General features: G+C 42.8%; 1 protein-coding gene across 1 annotated transcript; it reads right to left on the bottom strand.

Moving 5' to 3' along the window:
* Positions 1 to 1,194: 1,194 nt before the first annotated feature.
* gucy1b1 (guanylate cyclase 1 soluble subunit beta 1) lies at positions 1,195 to 17,171 on the bottom strand. Its single transcript, XM_083656140.1, has 10 exons — positions 17,053 to 17,171; positions 16,611 to 16,808; positions 13,938 to 14,165; positions 13,146 to 13,262; positions 11,867 to 12,000; positions 9,352 to 9,549; positions 6,346 to 6,583; positions 4,500 to 4,640; positions 3,296 to 3,450; positions 1,195 to 2,939 (listed from the first exon to the last, which is right to left on the bottom strand). Exons 1-10 carry the CDS (start codon positions 17,143 to 17,145, stop codon positions 2,786 to 2,788), a joined length of 1,656 nt encoding a protein of 551 aa, XP_083512266.1. The 5' UTR covers positions 17,146 to 17,171; the 3' UTR covers positions 1,195 to 2,785.
* Positions 17,172 to 18,837: the final 1,666 nt, after the last annotated feature.

Here is an 18,837-nt window from a genome sequence, read left to right as displayed (position 1 = left end):
CAGCTGGTGATGGTAAAGACTGTAATATGTCTCCTCCATCCGGAGTCGAACCAATAGTCCACATGTCAGGTAGCGACACAGACACAGTGACTCAACCTGCTGAGCTATGAGCTGTTTGGAGTTCTCCTTCTGAATTCGACACACTGTGTTTACACTGACGACAACACAGAACATAAAGAGTGAGATAGGTTGGAATTGAACGAGTGAGCAGCTGTTTATCTGACTGAGCTAGAGTCAGAGACTCACTAGTCTCCTACATCAGCTTATTTCTATCAGTGTTCTTCTCAAAAGGCTTATTTCCATTTTGGACTTTTTCTTACCCAGATATTAACCTAACCAATCATCACTCCTGATGCCTAAACCTAACCAATCATCACTCATCATGCCTAAACCCAACCAATCATCACTCTGCATGCCTAAACCTAACCAATCACTCCTCATGCCTAAACCTTTGCATGTGAAAGTTTTTGTCATTGCCTTGTGGTCACTTGTAGTATTATAGCTATATATTTTTATATTATTTGGCCAAATTAATTTAAAAACTACATTTATTTTGAATGTGCTAACATGCTGCGTGCCATATCTGGTTTTATTTGGGGGCGGGGACTTCATTATAAAGTAACTTTGAAGTCATGAAAATCGACTAGTTTCTTAGCATCCCCACATATTGGTCTAGCCTCCCCCGAGCCCCCCCTTAGAAAAAAATCCTGGAGCCGTGCCTATTCCTTTCATTTTATTTCCCAAAATTGTAGTTTATAGTTTAAGTAGTTAAACTACACAAAAATGACCAAAAAGTAATTTAACTACTTGACTCACTATGCAAATATGAATGTAGTTGAACTACCAGCAAGCTACTGCAAAATGTAGTTAAACTACTTAGTTCAACTACATTTGGTTCACTACTCGCTAACACTGTACAATATGAACACATACTTATACATCTGTATCTCTAGCATTGTAATCCTCTGTCTGGCCACTAGAGAGAGGACTTTACTAGAATAACCATAGCTCAGTGGAATAACCATAGATAGATAACTCATGTTCTCCTTTCCCTGATTTGTATTTTAACACTGCCTTCAGTGAAATTAAAGGTCAAACAAACTCTGGTAGCCAATCTTTATTTATTTATTAACCCCCCCATCCCCCCCCGACAAAAATAGTGTTCAGATATAACAATAGTTTCTTACACTCACAAAAATGCACGCATGTACAAGAGGCACCTGTTACAATGGGGTGGTGAGGAGAGTGTTTGTGTGTGTGTGTGTGTGTGTGTGTGTGGGGGGGGGGGGGGGGGGGGTGATTACTCATAAGGACATCTTACAGTGTGTGCACTATAATTACTTTTTAATTAAATAGCACATGGTGAAAAAAGATAATAGTAGATACGCACATATAGCACAGAACATTTTAGTGTTGACAAAATATTATTATGAGGCACGTAGTAGCACTGTAATTTTACTTTTTATTATTATTATTATTATTTCAATGTATGCTCTGTTTTCTCTCTATATAACATTTTAATCTAGAGTTCTCAAAAAGTAAAAGAATAAATACTAAATAGCATAATGTTAAATAAATATGCAGATCTTTAAAAATATCTCAACAATAATCAATAGAACTGAAATGATGTAAGTGGTGATAACAGATGTAGCCCTAAAGTGAATGCCAACAAGCAGAGAACTGCAATTATAAGCTTACGTGTAGTGCTTTCTCCTAATTATAAGAACACTTTAATTATGGGATGATAGATACATGCATATATATTATTTATTTATTTATTTATAATAGGCCTACGTATGGCTTCAACATCAATATATATCTGTGCTTATTCTACACTGGACAAACCCCCGTGACATTCAGAAAATACAAACTTAACCAAATGTGAAATATCTCTTTGACTTGTAGCACATCAAACCTAAATTCTTATTTCCAATCAGTTTTGCCAGGCAAACATAGACACATTGCACACACTTTGAGGGGCGCTTGCAGGAGGGTACTGGCTCTGGTGCAGCTGAATCAAAATTTTCATGCTCTGAATACCAATGTATCATTTTCTGTGTGGGACAGATTATAACGCTCACATACTGTGAACAAATACAGGCCCTTCAGAAGAACTGCCTGGTATGAAATATTACACGCAAACATATTTACATGTAACTGGTGATCAGTACACACTATTTATTTTGCCAAATATGAATGAGAACGGTTAAAGGTATTGGCGGTTAAACATATTCGACTCCTCGCAAAGCTTGAACATACTCATAATGCTACATCGTTTTTTTTAGAGTGAAGACTACAATTTCTCTGCTTTTTTGGCATGTGTAGGAAGAAATGGTAAAAATGGAAGAAAAAAAGATGATTGGAAAATGCCAGTATATTTTGTCAAAATAGGGATTCTTCAAGACAGCTAAAACATCTCCTTTCACTTAAAAGCTTCAATGCCTGCATTTTTTTTTAAATCAAATTAATTCATTGTATAGCATCAACTTCAACTACTTTCGAATCACTACACTTACAGTAGTCAATGTATACACTAAAAAATATGGCACATCTGGAAGCAAAGAGAGCGCACGGTCTGACAAAAATAAACAAGAGCACTGGGACCCTCAACTTCAAATACATTTCTAACTCACTTTGCTTCATCATATTAAAAATATCTAGGAGTCTGTGGATAGGATCTAATTTATTTCATCAGAATTGACGTCGATATTTGCTGAAGGCAACGCCACGCTCGAGCTTCCAATAACAGTGTCTGATGGAAGCAGTGCTGTTAGGTGTTGTGGTGTTAAGCAGAGGCCTTAGCTGTGTTGGACTCTGCGTCTGTGCTTTTCCTCGACAGAAACCACACTTTCATTGGCTCCTTCTTCCCCTTCATGGGGACCGGTCCGCGATACTCCAAATGAAACTGCGGGTCGGCGTTCTCAGCAGACTGCACACACCTGCAATACATTTTTAACGCCATGACAAAATGACTCAATCTGTACAGCCTCATTTTTGCATCTTATTACTACAGTACATTATATCTCTTTTTGTATTTTGAGTCTTTGGCACAGTGACACTTTTTGTCTCTGTCTCATAGGGTAATTGCTCCACCCCCTATGCCGATCTGGGGAGAGTTGTAGCCTATAGCGCGTGCTCCTTCTTTTCGCCTGACAGTGAGGGGAGTTTCCCCCGGAAAGACGTAGCGTCTTTCCAACTTTCCTCAAACCTCCCCCCTCCCAAAAAAACAAACAAACAAACAAACAACAACCAAACTCGTGCCACAGAACTGACACGAGGCGGCGCGTCTTCTTACCGGTAAGTATATTCTGAGACGTTTATTTTCCCCTTATCACCGGTCGTCTCCGTGCGACTTGTGAGGTTCACCGTATTTCCAAAAAGGCAATATCTTGGCATCCGCTGGCCAATCACCCCGGTCACCACTTCTCCTGTGTGGATCCCAATAGTGATCTGCAGAGAGAGAGAGAGAGAGAGAGAGAGAGAGAGGACAAGGCTGATCACCATAACTGACTGTGATTAATGCACTCCATTGTTAAGCAAGTAAACATGCCAAAGTACAATACTGGCAAACATAGTGGAAACAATGTTATCACAGATGACATCAACAGCACTCATGGGAACATGTCGTTCTGTAGCCTACTGAGAATTGGTGGGAAAACTAATGGAAAAGACCCTTTGCTTGCAGTGTGATAGCATTTTGCAGAATGTAATGTATAGACTAATATTTACATTGTCCCTTGTACTGTAGGCACAAGGCACTTCAGCGCTTGTTGTCTTCAGAGCATGGACAAGCTCTGAGTGCCTGGGACAAGTGTAATGGGGATCTATTTTTAAACCCCGGTCGTGGTAAGATGATTTGAGTTTGTTTCTGCTGCCAAACTGGACTCGTCTTCAGCCAATGCCATGTTCCCTCATAAACAGGCTTTTGTTAAGCAGACGTGCTTTTCCAAAGTGAAGCCTCAACAGTCATTGATACAATAACACACTCAAACGGTCAGCTAAACAAACGTCCGCTGTTTTACATCCAACCTATTGCTGCGCGTTACGTCAGCACGGAAATATGTCCAGTTGTCCACAGACCTCTTTAAGATAATTATCAGTCTGAAATTATTCGTCAAAAAATGTCTAAACAACCGACATCATTGTGGCCTGTATGTTGTTGAATTATTACGCTATGTTGTGTTTTCTTACTTTCTTTCTTTCTTTCTGATCAAGTTTTTTCAGACCCCCCCCCCCCCATCATGTTCTCCCCAATTGTAATTGGTCAATTCCCACTGCTGTCCCGGTCATTGCTCCACCCCCTCTGCCGACCTGGGGAGAGTTGTAGACTAGCACATGCTTCCTCCGATACATGTGCAGTCGCCAGCTGCTTCTTTTCACGTGACACCGAGGAGTTTCACTGGCAGGACGTAGCGCGTGGGAGGGTCACGCAAAGAAATACAGCCCCCCCCCCCCCCCCCCCCCCCCTGTTAGCCTAAACACCATCTGGCGCCTCACACCTGCACTGGCTCGTCGTCCACTTTGACCTGTCCGGCGATCTCCATCATATCCAGAGCCAGGTGGCAGATGGACTGGGCGTGGTGCGCGCACGGCTCCGGCAGGCCGCTCACCGTCATGTACTTATCACCCACTGTCTCCACCTGCACCAAGAAGAAACGGGGCGGTTACGTCGTAAACCGCGGTTATCTGAATGGAGACGTCGCCTGAATATGTTCACCGAGTATGGGAACAGACGCTTGTGTTCCCATATTCATTCAACAATGAACGGAGAGGTAACGCAGAGTATGATAGATAACACCTTTGTCATTCTCTCACACTTGCGTCAAATCCAACCCGCGTCTTCTGACTCACCGCACGGCGGCTAGAAATAAATCGAAACACCCCTGAGACAAACACTTAAACACTTGCGTCAGCTTTAAGACATCCAGGGCCTCTCAGAGGGACCACCTAGTCGTTGGGCTTGTAGAGTAAATATTACTTCTTTTGGTGACCCAGTGCCTGAAAGCCATCCCTTGCAAGTGGCGAGGTCTGTTTCACTTCTGAAAAGTGCATTCTTCTCTGAGAGCCTAGAGTGTAAATCTGCTGCATGAGGCCTATAAAATGGTGGAGTCCCTCTGTAAAACTACAGGTTGTTTGGAACTTAGGGCTACTTTTCTTATGGAGAAAAACTCACGTTAATTGATGTGAAGGCTGTCTTACCGACTTGTATATGTGCTTAAATTGCATAATACTATTCAGCAGAGAGCCGAGGCAGTGCGTCTCAACAGGAGGATTTGAGCCTGAGAACCGGTAGAGAGTTAAAGACGCTCAAATTTCTAAATTCCTTAGTTTAAGCCAATAAAGATAAGAGTGTGGCTAGGGCTGGGTGATATGGACCAAAAAGCACATCTGTATTCTAGGCTGAATGGTGATACACAATATATATGATGTGTTCCATCAAAATGTCACTGATGTGACGCTGAAGAATTTGTGTAGAAAGATGATTTTATTTTTGAAAAATCTGCCTTTTCTGCCATTTTCTCAAAAACATAGTTTGAAAACAGTCAAGACATAAAGGGATGCATCTCACTCCATCTTTGGAGTACAAAGATACATTTGATATCACCAGAAAGCTGACATTCTCCTCGTTCCAACAGTGCATTCAACTCAAAATGGTTTGAGGGGGTCAACGTGATATGGACAAACTCAAATATATTTTTGATATCGATATTGGGACAACATTGTAGGGATGACTATTGGTGCTTTCACAAAATATTTACACAATGAGATTTTTTGATAAATAATAATCTGTAATGTGGATATAATGACTAAGTGGGTAAAGGCAAATAATAAATTAGAACAGTCTGGTGAGTTCAGAACATGACATCACTTACCGTACTGCAGCCTTTAAAACCTCGAAAAGACAACATGCATGCCATATCACGATATTACAATATTCAAAATCTAAGATGATACTGTATTATTTAGTTAAAGTAGGAAAACTGTGCGCACATCCAAAACCACATTGGGCATCAGGTGCAGGACAAATAGGTGAAATCAAAAAATAAAGGAATTGTCCGCACACTGATTTGCAGCTCCCGTTTTTATTTGCTCAAGGTTGGCCAACCTTGAGCAAATAAAAACGGGAGCTGCTAATCAGTGTGCGGACAATTCCTTTATTTTTTACTGTATTATTTAGTCTCATATCACAATATCGATATAATATCGATATATTGCCCAGCCCTAAGTGTGGCGTACAATTTCCTCGTCATCCCTATCTTGCTGTATACATTCCTTCCTTTATAAGAGAAATGTACACAAATACATCGTAATATACTGTCGTCATGGTAACATATTGCCTCCCACCTTGTATACATAAGGGTTCTTCCGAGAGTCCGTCAAGATGTCGAAGCGTGTGTAAACATCGTTGAGCAGGTTGACTATCTTGATGGCTCCCTCGGCCGAGGCGTGCTTGCTGCAGAAGGCGTTGAATCCCACGATGCCGCTGAAGAGGATGGTCACGTTGTCGTAGCGCTTGGCGGGGACTGGCCGCTTGTGTCGCAGCTCGTTGGCGACGGACGGGGGCAGCACGGAGTAGAGCAGTCTAAAGAGAAGCAGAGCCCCGACCTCTAGTAAGTAGTAAGTAAGTAACAAAACAAAAATGGTGTCCAAAAGGGAGTCATTCCAGCATGTTCATTTAGTAAATGATGGTCCCATTTAGAATACAATAGACAATAAAGCAGATTACAGTGATTGCACAGCTCGCCAATCATGGACCATTAGCAGGCGGTGCTCTATCTGGGTAAAACAAAAAGAAGAAAAAGAAAAGAAAAAGATGGCGACGCTCAAAATGCCAAACTCGAGCCTTCAAAACAGGAGTCCACAAACCAATACATTCAGGCCGTGTCTCGTCATAGACGCATGGTCAATGGGTCAGCATGATGGGGGAAGTCCTCACGTTCTCCCCATTCAGCATAGTTAGCATTTAGCTGCTAGCCCAGGCAGACAGGATCGGCGATTCAATCACCGCAGTAGACGCACATCTCAACAGACGTCTATGTACCTGCTCTAGAATCCCCAATCCTGTAGTGTAGAGCCACAGCACCGTCCTTTGGTGAGTCAGCACATTGAGATATATGGGTCACCCCCCTCCCCACCGCCTAGTCTCGCGCGCCAGCCGTAGTAACATTTTGTGGTCGTTGCCACACAGTATCTATGGGTGATGTCATGGTGGCTACATCCATATTTGTACAGTCTATGAGCAGGAGCTACAGCCTCAGGCTGCCCAACACCTTTTGCTTTGGTCCTTATGTGAGCTGCTCTGAGATGGGCGGGGCAGTGTTTCTATGGTAACCGGCTAGGTCATGGCTGCCTCAAACGCAAAAAGCCTTACAGTCAAAATGATGCATCCGAATCGGAGGAGGAGCCCACCTGATACTGCACCTACAGATAACACAGGCATGCACACGCAAATGTATTATTTACCCAGCAAATATGACAACAATTGATTTATCTGGAATATCATTTACTATTCACATAACGGGGGCATACAAATTCCACTGGCCCTCCCGTATATAAATAGACACGCCACCAGTATGTTTTTCTCCAAGTGTCAGGGCGGCGCACAGACGCCCCGGCCAAACAGCAACAAACACAGCATGGAGGTGAAAAGCATTCACGCAGTGCAGCAGTGTCCTTAAATATTTAGAGAGGACGCCCTGGATGCGAATCACCGCTCTGAGCCCGAGTCACCTCTCGAGGCACTCTCAGACTGGAGGACGACTATAGAGCGGTGGTTTCCAAACTGGGTTACACATACCCCTAGGGGGAGGGGGAGGTACTACAGGGGGTACTTGAGAGAAAGGGGGAAATGGGGGAAAAATGTAAGAATAAATCATGAAAAGAAATGAAACGTTCAAATGAATCTGCTCAGGAGGCACTCTTTGCAGCTCTTTCACTCCATTCATGTTATATTCTTCAAAAGGTGGGTTATCATTCATCGATTCCTATCGTTTTCTCTTGCAGTTTTCTAAGCAAAATGTCGGGTAAAGGCGGTACTTGGATTCAGAAATCAGGGAAAGGGGCACTGAAGCCAAAACTGTTTGAGACCCACTGGACTAGAGGAATAACAATGCAATCCAACAGCAGAGCAAATATCTTTTCCTATAGATAGGGCCACTGCTGCAGCGCTCTTAATAGTGCCTCCATATTCTTCACCAGCTGTCTCCCGCTGCTGTGCCAAATGACTAGTGTCTTCACCATAACAAGGACTTAAGTAGCTCAGGCGTCTATCTGCTTGGGTGTAATAATAGATAGTGACCCTAGGTGGTCCTGCCGTCCTGTAGCCTGAACACAACTGCATGGGTCTAAGAGCTGCTGGTGGCTATCGTATGTATGAATCTCCAACATTTGTTTTTGTCTCAAATCCATCCTTAAAAGGGAATGCTTCAGGAGTCTTCTCTTTACTTTCTTTGCCATTGACTTTTCCAGCAACCAAAGAAGATCTACCAGAAATAATAGCAGTTTCACGTTGCATTTATCACCCCAAGTTCATGGTTGACTTATAACGACAATGAATAGGCTCTGTTCACATAGGTACTGTATGTAATTACACACAGTAATAAGGCCTAGTGGAGGGGGAAATCTTGCAAACATTGCTATATTTGGATGTGAGTGAAAAGCTATGTTAAAGTTTAAGATTCTTATTTTTGGCATACCATGCATACTAGCAATTGCGCAAATTCCGTCATAGTCTGGATGGTGGACATGTTTACTTTACAAGTTATTTACAACAAAAGTCTTATATCATTGAGCGCAGGTCAAACGGATAGGTAATGGAGGCAGACTTTTGTGCACAACAATGAAAAGAACGGCTCCCAAGTACGACCCGGTTCCCTTCGTTCGTACCAAAGAGCCGTTCAATAAAATCGGAACGTTGGTGGTGAACGTCACATCACTAGAGGCATGGTATAACGTCATCCTCTCCCCCTACCAACTCCCCCCTCCCGGTCCCTCAGATCCACCTCAGCCGGCTTTCGCTCCACCCCCAAGTCCCACCTCCGCAATTTCGGGGACAGAGCCTTCTCCAGGGCAGCTCCCAGGCTCTGAATCTCCCTCCCCCACGACATCAGAGACTCTGAGTCCCTCACAGTCTTTCAATCCCGCTCATCCCGCCTCAAGACCCATCTCTTCTCCATTACCTTCTCTTTGTCCCCCCCATCCATCCTTCTGTGCCTGTGTTATGTTTGTCAATCTGTTGTCTCACTAACGCCGCCCCTCAGTGTATAGCGTTAAGCGACTTTGAGTTCTAGAAAAGCGCTATATAAATGCCATGTATTATTATTGTTATTGTTCATAAATAAAAGCTCCAACCTGTCGGTCTTCTTCTTCTCGTCCTCCAGGGCGCGGAGCGTGTGCTGCAGCCGGTCGGTCAGGATCTCCAGCTCCTGGGTCAGCTTGTACTCCTCCCTGAACTGCTCCCCCAGCAGCACCAGGTCGCGCGTGGCGTCGTGCAGCGGGATGTCGCTCAGGTACAGCCCTCTGCGCGTCAGGTCGTCCAGGTTCATCACGCTAAGACACACGCAACGTGCAGTACGGAAAGACAGATAGAGATAGAAGAATGAAGAAAATCAGGGAAAACCGTGAGATCATTCACTCTCTTTAGTTAATGCTGCTCAACAAGAGTGTTATTGTTTTTATGGATGCACCGATTATGAAATTCCAAGCCGTTACTGATACCGACATTTTTGTTTGTTTGTTTGCTTTTTTCTTTCCCCTTTTTGTGACAGGGAAACAAAGACACCTTCATTATAAAAGAAAATAACAACCTTCTTTCACACGGCAAAGATTCTTTATGTGAAAAATAACTTCCAAAAGCATTTTTAGCCCGCTATACAGCTACCTACTCAATCCGAAGAATTTTTCCGTACTTATAGCCCAACAAAAAAATATGTTTTTGTGAAACAGATAAGATAAACATAGGCCACTGCCATCGGTGAACGTCATCTTATTTGCTGATAGCCCGATGGCAGTCAACAAGGCAAATATCAGTGGGTGCCTATGTATGGTCGATAAATCGTTGCATCCCTAATTGTAAAAAAATAAAAATAAATAAAAAGGAATGTGTGCACCAACATAAATGAAACCAAACACAAAGCATGGACCACCGGTGCTGAAATCTTGTCGGGTTCAGTCTAAGGGCTAATGTACACCGCCTCCGGAACAGGAGGCTCCGGTACGGCTGCGAACAGACCCACACTCATGAAATCTGTCAGATGTATGTATAAGGCGAGAGTCGATCCGGCAGTTTTGTCGGATCCGCAACGCAGCCGTAACGTATCTGGTGTACATTGCCTGTAACGGTCTGTAGCCTTTCAGGTCAGGTGAAGGGCCACGCTGCCCTGCGTCAGTCCATGTGATTCCCGTCACACAGAAACAGTTTGGAGAGGAAAGATCTGTTGAAGCCTGGTCCCCTGCAGACAACACTTCACAACAATGTCCGATTGGTTTTGCAAGGCCACAGAGCCTAATGGAGGCAGCAACAGAAGAACCAATGCAATCTCCCCTTCAAATTATCTGCAGGCAGGTTTCTTTCTTTCGCTGCAATATATTATTTACTTATGAATGGCTATAATAAAAAAAACCATTGAGATAGTTAGTTGGAGTGATTGATTTAATGATTGTGTCATCATTGCATGCAATAAACAATCTTATTGCCCTGAACAAGCATAGGACACAAAGGTTATCATGTTGACATTCATATTGTGTAATTATGCATACAGTACTTATACACTGCTGCACACATCACTTATTCCCTCCCCCATAGGCTCATAAACGGGTCATAAACTGAAATCACTAACTATGTTTACATGGACAGAATAATCTGAACATTGCCCTTTGCTTTGATTATGAGAATATTTCAATTTAACATTTACATGCATAGCAGAGGAAGGTTCTGCTAATATTCCTCTTTTCATGCAATCTTGCATACTGTGATCGTTAATTGAATAGACTGTATTTCTGGTATTTCTGTGGGTCTTTTGTAATCTAATCCAGTGGTTCTCAACGTGGGGTCCGTGTTGTCAAGTTATCACCAAAATGATCACATGCCGTTTGTCAGTCACTGCATGACTATGTGCATCCAGTAGCTGCACTAAGATGTGAGTGTTTCATATAATGTCCGCACACTGGTTGATGTTCCCAGGTTTATTTCAACCCTTTCAATAAGTATTTATGTATTTATTGAAAGGGTTGAAATAAACCTGGGAACATCAACCAGTGTGCGGACATTCCATCTTTTCATTTATATATCACACTTTTGTCCTGCACCTGGGCCTACTACGGTTTGGATGTGCGCACAGCTACTCCTTTTTTGTTTCATATAATCACAGTTGGTTGTGTGGGGGCGGGGCCTACCTGGGTGAGCAGAGGAAAAGGATGTTGCATATAATCACAGTGATTTGGGTTGTGTGGGGGCGGGGCCTACCTGGGTGAGCAGAGGAAAAGGATGTTGCATATAATCACAGTGACTGGTTGTGTGGGGGCGGGGCCTACCTGGGTGAGCAGAGGAAAAGGATGTTGCATATAATCACAGTGACTGGTTGTGTGGGGGCGGGGCCTACCTGGGTGAGCAGAGGAAAAGGATGTTGCATATAATCACAGTTGGTTGTGTGGGGGGCAGAGCCTACCTGGGTGAGCAGAGGAAAAGGATGTTGCATATAATCACAGTGATTTGGGTTGTGTGGGGGCGGGGCCTACCTGGGTGAGCAGAGGAAAAGGATGTTGCATATAATCACAGTTGGTTGTGTGGGGGTGGGGCCTACCTGGGTGAGCAGAGGAAAAGGATGTTGCATATAATCACAGTTGGTTGTGTGGGGGCGGGGCCTACCTGGGTGAGCAGAGGAAAAGGATGTTCTCAGCCTCTGGCAGGTAAATCATCTGTCCCTTCAGCCGCAGACAGCTGATCTCCACCCCCGTCAGCTCGTCCTCGTTCTCCACAGGCTCCACATTCAGCAGGCCTTCCTGTCACCATTACATCACAGTCACACATACTGTATTTAAACACTGGAGAGGGATTTTTTTAAATCAAGTTCTTCCTGATTTTTCTCACATTTTCTCCACAATTTGTACTTTCCCAATTCCCCCTGCTGTCCCGGTTGTTGCTCCACCCCCTCTGCCGTTCTGGTCAGAGTTGCAGACTAGCACATGCTTCCACCGATACATGTGCAGTTGCCAGCCGCTTCTTTTCACCTAACAGCGAGGAATCTCACCAGCAGGACGTAGCGCGTGGGATGATCACACTACTCAACACGGGGGCTCGAACCTGCGACCCCCATGTTGGTAAGCAAGCAGGGAATCTAACACTGCACTACCCAGACGCCCAAGAGTGAATCTTGTCCTTCTGTAATTATGCAACAAAACTGGATATCAGTTGACTCTTTATTAATAAAACTGTATATTATTTTCTTGCATGTCGCATCCTCATTCTCTTTATCGCCCGCCTTTGCAGAGAAAAAGGTTTGGATTCTGAGGAGTCTAAAGCAAAAGGCTCTGCCAGAGAAGTTCAACTGTTGCTGTTGGATCTAAATTTAAAAGCCCAAATTATTTATGAGCAACTGAAACCTCCTTTATATTCCTGCTTTGCCCTCCCGAGTTCTGGTTTGATCTATCATGGAAATCTGTGCAAATCCTTTCCACCTCCCTACTCTCTCCTTTCTCATTTCCTTTTCTCTCTCTTTTCCTTAGAACTTGCTTGATCATGCTAAAAGAAATGTTTCGTTACACATCGTCAGGATATTCTGACTCTTGTACTGCTTACTCTTATAAATAGAGATGAGCAAATAAGCATTGCGTAAAAATGAAGCAAATTTCCTTTGTGTAAATACCTATGTCTTTGATGCAGAAAGGCCTTGAAAGATTTTATGACCAACAGATTTCTGCTCATGTAAACCATTCCACCTTCCGCAAACAGTATCTGAGAAAACCCTATTCCATGCAATCAGTCCATGTTTCGGTTTGTTAGCAGTTTTTGTTTTGTGTTTTAGTGTTTTTCCCCCCTTCTCAGAGCAGTTTAGTTTGCTAGTATGAGGAAGACAGTGACACGATCAGCCAACGATACTGTAGGATTGGTGACAAAAACACAGTTATAAGTTACTGTATATATCTACCTTGCTTCGTAGGACGAAGACGGTGTTGATGTGCGAGAGGATGCCATGAAAGCTGAAGTCAATGTGAGGACGAACCAAGGAAAAAACTGAAGGGAGGTTACAGGTGCCAGGCTGGAGCTGCGGAACACAACCCACAATTTATGCACAGTCAATTACATTATAAATTGCACTTTAGTATTTCCCTCATTGCAGCGTGCTGGGCGACCTTTGTAGCGTAGCCACCCGCTCAATTTGAACCAGATACAGATTCTGCTGCGTGATAGGTTTGGGCGATATGGACCAAAAATCATATCTCTGTATTTTTAGGCTGAATGGCGATGCACGATATATATTTCAGCATTTTCTACGAAGCCACATGTGAGATATCACAAGCACTTTTATTAAAACAAGATAGAGCTGGGCAATATGGACAAAATCAAATCACAACATTTTTGATCAAATACCTCAATATTGATTTTGCAGCAATATTGTATGGATGACTATTGGTGCTTTCACAAAATATTTGCACAATGAGATTTTTGATCATCATCAGTAATGTGGATATAATAACTAAGCGTGTAAAGGCAAATAATAGAACAGCTAGAACAGTCTCAGAAAATGACATCACTTTACTGTAATGCAGCCTTTGAAACCAGGAAAAGACAACACTTCTTATGCCATATCATGATATTAGGCTACGATATTGAAAATCTAAGGCCAGCCTTACTGCATGAATGAATGTAATAGAGTGCAGACTTGAAATACTGCTTGACTAGACAAACGTAGCCGATACTAGAACTTTAAAATGCACACCTGGGGCAGCACTCGGTAAATGGCGTTTCCACACTGTGTGAGCATCAGATCCTTGTCGAACATGAGGTGGAAGGGGAAGGCCTTGCAGAAGGTGTACGGGCTGATCCGTGTCTCCTGAGTGCCGTTCTCCTCGAAGCCGTCCAGGTCCTCGTAGAAAGCCTCTTCCTCCGACTCCTCCTCGATCAGGAACTTGATGTGGTCGCACTCCTCGCTTTTCTGCTGGATCACCTGCACGGGATGAAGTGATCAAATTGATGCAAAATGATTCATCTTATTGTTACAGGGGAAAACCGGGTCAAAATAAAGTGATATTTTGGCATTTTGTGACAGATTACAGTGATGAGATTAAGTGCATTCGCGCAACATTTTACCCTCCCAATGTTATTATTCTGCTTTTCAAAAATTATGAAGAATTCTTTACATCTAGTTACTGCAATAAATCTTGAGTCTATTATTTATACAGGTAGTATTACCAACCCAATCCCCAGAATAAAATGTTGGCATTTTATGTGCCTGCAAACCAAGGATAATGTAGAATATCAATATAATATCAAGCAATTTGAAAACCTTGCTGCCTTTCAAGCGTTAAACGCAAATAAAACAACTGATAACGTTGGTTATGTTTAGGCAAGTAAAACAACTTTGGTTATGTTTGGACAAGTAAAACAACGTATGATGGTTTGGGTTAGACTTAAATAACAAAAATGTTAAAGGTGACTCACAGTTGAAACGTGTAGACCAGGGATACTCAACTTGCTTTGCCCAGGGGGCCACTTTTGTGAAATGATAGAAGGCCAGGGGCCAGTTAATAAACAATCAATATACATTTTTCTGTAGCGGATTGTAGGTTTTTGGGGTGTCAGCCGGAGTTTAGTCTGATGTTGTGCACACCGGATAGTTAGTTAGGTTAAGTTAGTTAGGTTAAGTACATACATAAGTGCCTGGGTAGCGAGCAGACGGCAGTATTTGACAAAGTAGCAGCTAAATCATAGATTATTGAAAGATATTCCATATTCCAGACTGAAATGCCATAACAGAAGTGGAGTATTGGCCAGAATGACATGAACATTTGGACACTTATTCAGCGGGTATCTTGCATGTTGCGTTCAGGTGCACTGTAAAAAAAATAAAATAATAATAATTGTTTTTTTGTTTTTTGCAATTCCATCGCGGCCCACACAGGGGGCGCCCGCGGGCCGCATGTGGCCCATGGGCCGCAAGTTGAGTATCACTGGTGTAGACTTTGAAACGCTGCGACTGACCAAGACTGGGAATTGAACACGCCCCTCCAGTGTGAAAGGCAAGTGTTTACGCCCCCCATCCACCAACACCCTTACTCAGTACCGTGCTATTTCAATAGCAGACTGTATCACGTATATAACATTGACACACATATCTAAAAACGAGATATTATGAAACGTATCTTAGTTCAGAAATCGTCATATTCAACGTATCTGTGGATTGCAGAAACGCAGTGCATTTTATTCTGGTCGACCAGGCTGGTTGCAATGATATTGTTTGATGGGATTTTGGACACACTGACGTCAAGCTGCTGGCTCTGCACACTGTTGCTGTGGCAACCGTGGCTAACATTTCCAGAAATTGGGTGTCATTTTGGAGCGTCTGTCATTTTCTGTGTGTTTCAGTTTGTTTCACAAAGAACATTATCCTGTCTCTGCTATGTGATTAGGTTTGATAGCAAAATGTCGCTTGCCTACTGTAGAAAACGTGGAGGGGACTTGGCTTCTCCAGCAAATGTAGACATCTTCTCTGAACCACATGCCACAATTACTGATAGAGATTACTACAAGCTCTGATTTGAGGGCTTCACATTAGCATTCAAATAATAATAATACAAGTGCGGTTTCAACCAAATTTCAAGCGGGAAGGCCGCCATATTCATGTTACCTGATCAGCCCGTGATGTCAGGCAAGCCCAAGCGTGATCCCGTCCAGTCTGACGTCAGTCATCGCCAGTCCATCCTAGTACATATAGCTAGGGTTCTACGTCACCCCCCACCCCCCCACCTCTGGTGGATCATAACAGCAGCTGGCATCACGGCTGCCCGTTCCCCCCAGAGCATACTCAAAAGCTTGTTTCACCCCACCCGCCTCCCCAGTCCACCACCAACGAGTGTTGACTCCTGAAGAATCCCCCACGGGAAGGGGGGGTGGGGGACTCCTTACATCCCCAAGCTTCAGACTATAAACCAGATCTAAAAAATATCTTCTGAGTCACAGAGATGAGTAGATGTAATTAGCTGACAGCCCACTGATTGGATCAGCGTTTAATACTTCACCAATCACAGTCATTCTCACAACAAGGCATGGCTGCCTTCTACACTGGTCTTTGCTGCTCAACGCTGCCACACTCGTCACTGCTGCTGCTGCAAAGCTTTGTCTCCACCACCTAGTTCAGAGTCTGCATGGCTTAAAGGTTAAACATGTATTCAATGTCTTGCTTTGGGCTCACTTCTGCATTGCACTCCCTGATTAGCTTAGCATGCTGCTTGGCTAATCCAGGGAGCATCTTCTGTGAAGAGCGGAGCCATCAGCACCAAACATAACCGTATTTCCATTTGTTGCAATAAATGGTTAAATCTATGACTGTTCCTGACTGAAAGTTGTGAAACTAAAAAAAAATGAACGAGGTGGGTTGTGGATGCAGGCAGACCTTCATCTCGATCTCTGTTCCATGGATTTGTTGGGCGACCGTCTTAATGATGCCGATCACAATGTCTTGAAGGCCTTCCCTCTCTGAGTAGTAGTGAAGGATCAGGTTGTTGCCCTTCTCTGCATCGGTGCAGCGGAATGAAGGAGCCCTCATGCCAGGATAGATGGTACCCAGGTGGTCGTGGAGAGCGTCCAAATTCTGAATGGATCAAAGATGAGGATCAGGTACAAGACACTCAACTCACAACTTTGCAGTAACTGGGTGCTGGATCTTTAAAGTAAACTATAAATCGAAGAAGGAGAAGGACACTCCAAGTTAATGAATATATAATGACATAGCAGAACAGCAGACTACTTATCAAACACAGCAATTTTACAAATGACTTCAGTTACTATTACTGTACATCTAATTCTCCTATAGGCAATATCTAGACAATGCGTACCTGCAGGAATTCACGGACATTAGATCCTAAAACTCGCAAGATGGTATCATATCCTGACTCTTGGCAAAATTCAAAAAACATCTTCCCAAACATCTGCAAAATGTCTCCTGCGTTGATCTCTGAAATACATCAAACAATAAATAACCCAACCGGTGATAAAAGTTATATTTGTTTTACACAGTATCATTTGTATTATGTCACACTGTTCTGTTTATATCTGTATGTGATCACAGTCACTCCAAGTGAAGCAGGACAAAATACAATTCCAATTCTATGAAAAACAGGATGAGGACACTTACTGAGGACTTTGCTTGCAGCGGCAACAAGATCGTATGTTTTGGCATCATCATAAATTATTCGAACAAGGAACTGCCCATCGACATCAAGCTGGGCCTCCCTCCTGAAACAGCGTGAAGATGTTATGGAGCAGAACACTGAATCCTCAAGCATGCAGTGATACACAGGGCAAACCTTTGGGCAACTTGGCTGGGCAACCACGCTCAAGGAGTTGACCATTGCTGCTCTAGTCACAATCCTCTACCTTGGCTGTTAGAAAGCCACACGAGGTCTGATTAGTCTGCTAAACAGAGAAACAAAACTGATTTGCAGGACTGATCATCTTATCATAAGCGTTACAGCTGTGTAAACGTAGCAAATCTTGAAAGCTTTACGTAGAAAAAATATATATACTGTATATATATATTTATTTTTTTACGTTACTCAGTGCATCAAACCTGAAAGTGGACCAAGGATGATAGAGTGCCTATTAAATAATGATGAATTACATTTGCAGAGATAACATTAGATGCTGTGGAACGTCAGTGTTTCTGGAGGGTAAGAACTGACCACATTCAAAACATTTACACAAGACAGCTGCTGCTCTGTAGTGTTTTGTTTCGGTTGGGTCAAGTCTAGGGCAGTTCAGACTACAGATGAAAAATAAACTTGGAGTGAGCCAAATATTTCTGCGTGCTGAAAAACAGCAGTTCAGTTTATACTGAAAACCTGCCCTGTGTTTCAGGACTACATGGCAGACACTGCATTCAGCCCATGTGCTGTAGGCTATAGCTGAGCAAAATCTATCTAGCTACATAAGAAAAACAAACAAAGACTGATGTGATGTGGCACATTCTCCCTCTGTAGATGGCAAATATATGACTTGCAAACTGAAATATCACAATATTTTTGACCAAATACCTCAATATCGATGTTGCAAGTGTGGTGCTTTCACAAAATACTGTATTTACACAATGAGATTTTGATAAATAATCATAATGACGTCCAGAAAAGACAACAATTATTCCATATCCAAAATCTACGATCATAGCTATAGTCTCATATCACAATATTAATATAGTATCAAAAAGACACCAATAAAAATATTTGTTGTCATAAATGTAGGAATGCCATATCTAGCCTAAATGTCTTAAATTATATTACCTCTGGAATAGCCTATACATAAAATAAAATAAAATAAAATAAAATAAAAATGATGATATTCTAACAAGTGCCATTGTTCAAATCTATCATTATTCTCAGTGTAATTCTGCATTAAGAGCATCACAGTGCATCGTTACATACAAGCAGAGTCTGTTGGCAACACACTGAAACAGTTTGCAGTGAAAGTTTGGCAGAAGGCCTGTGTGCAGCCCTGTTGTGTTGGCTGTGGTTGGTCAGAGAGAAGAGCCTGCCTGTGATAACAAGGACGAATATAGTAAACAGATCCACAAACTCACTTGATGTCTTCCCACACTTCTGTACCATAATTTCTCAAAACGAGGAGCT

The sequence above is a fragment of the Poromitra crassiceps genome (assembly GCF_964638095.1).
Source record: "Poromitra crassiceps genome assembly, chromosome: 19".
Taxonomy (NCBI): domain Eukaryota; kingdom Metazoa; phylum Chordata; class Actinopteri; order Beryciformes; family Melamphaidae; genus Poromitra; species Poromitra crassiceps.
The sequence above is the reverse complement of the archived record's forward strand: the minus strand, read 5'-3'. Positions and strand labels throughout refer to the sequence as shown.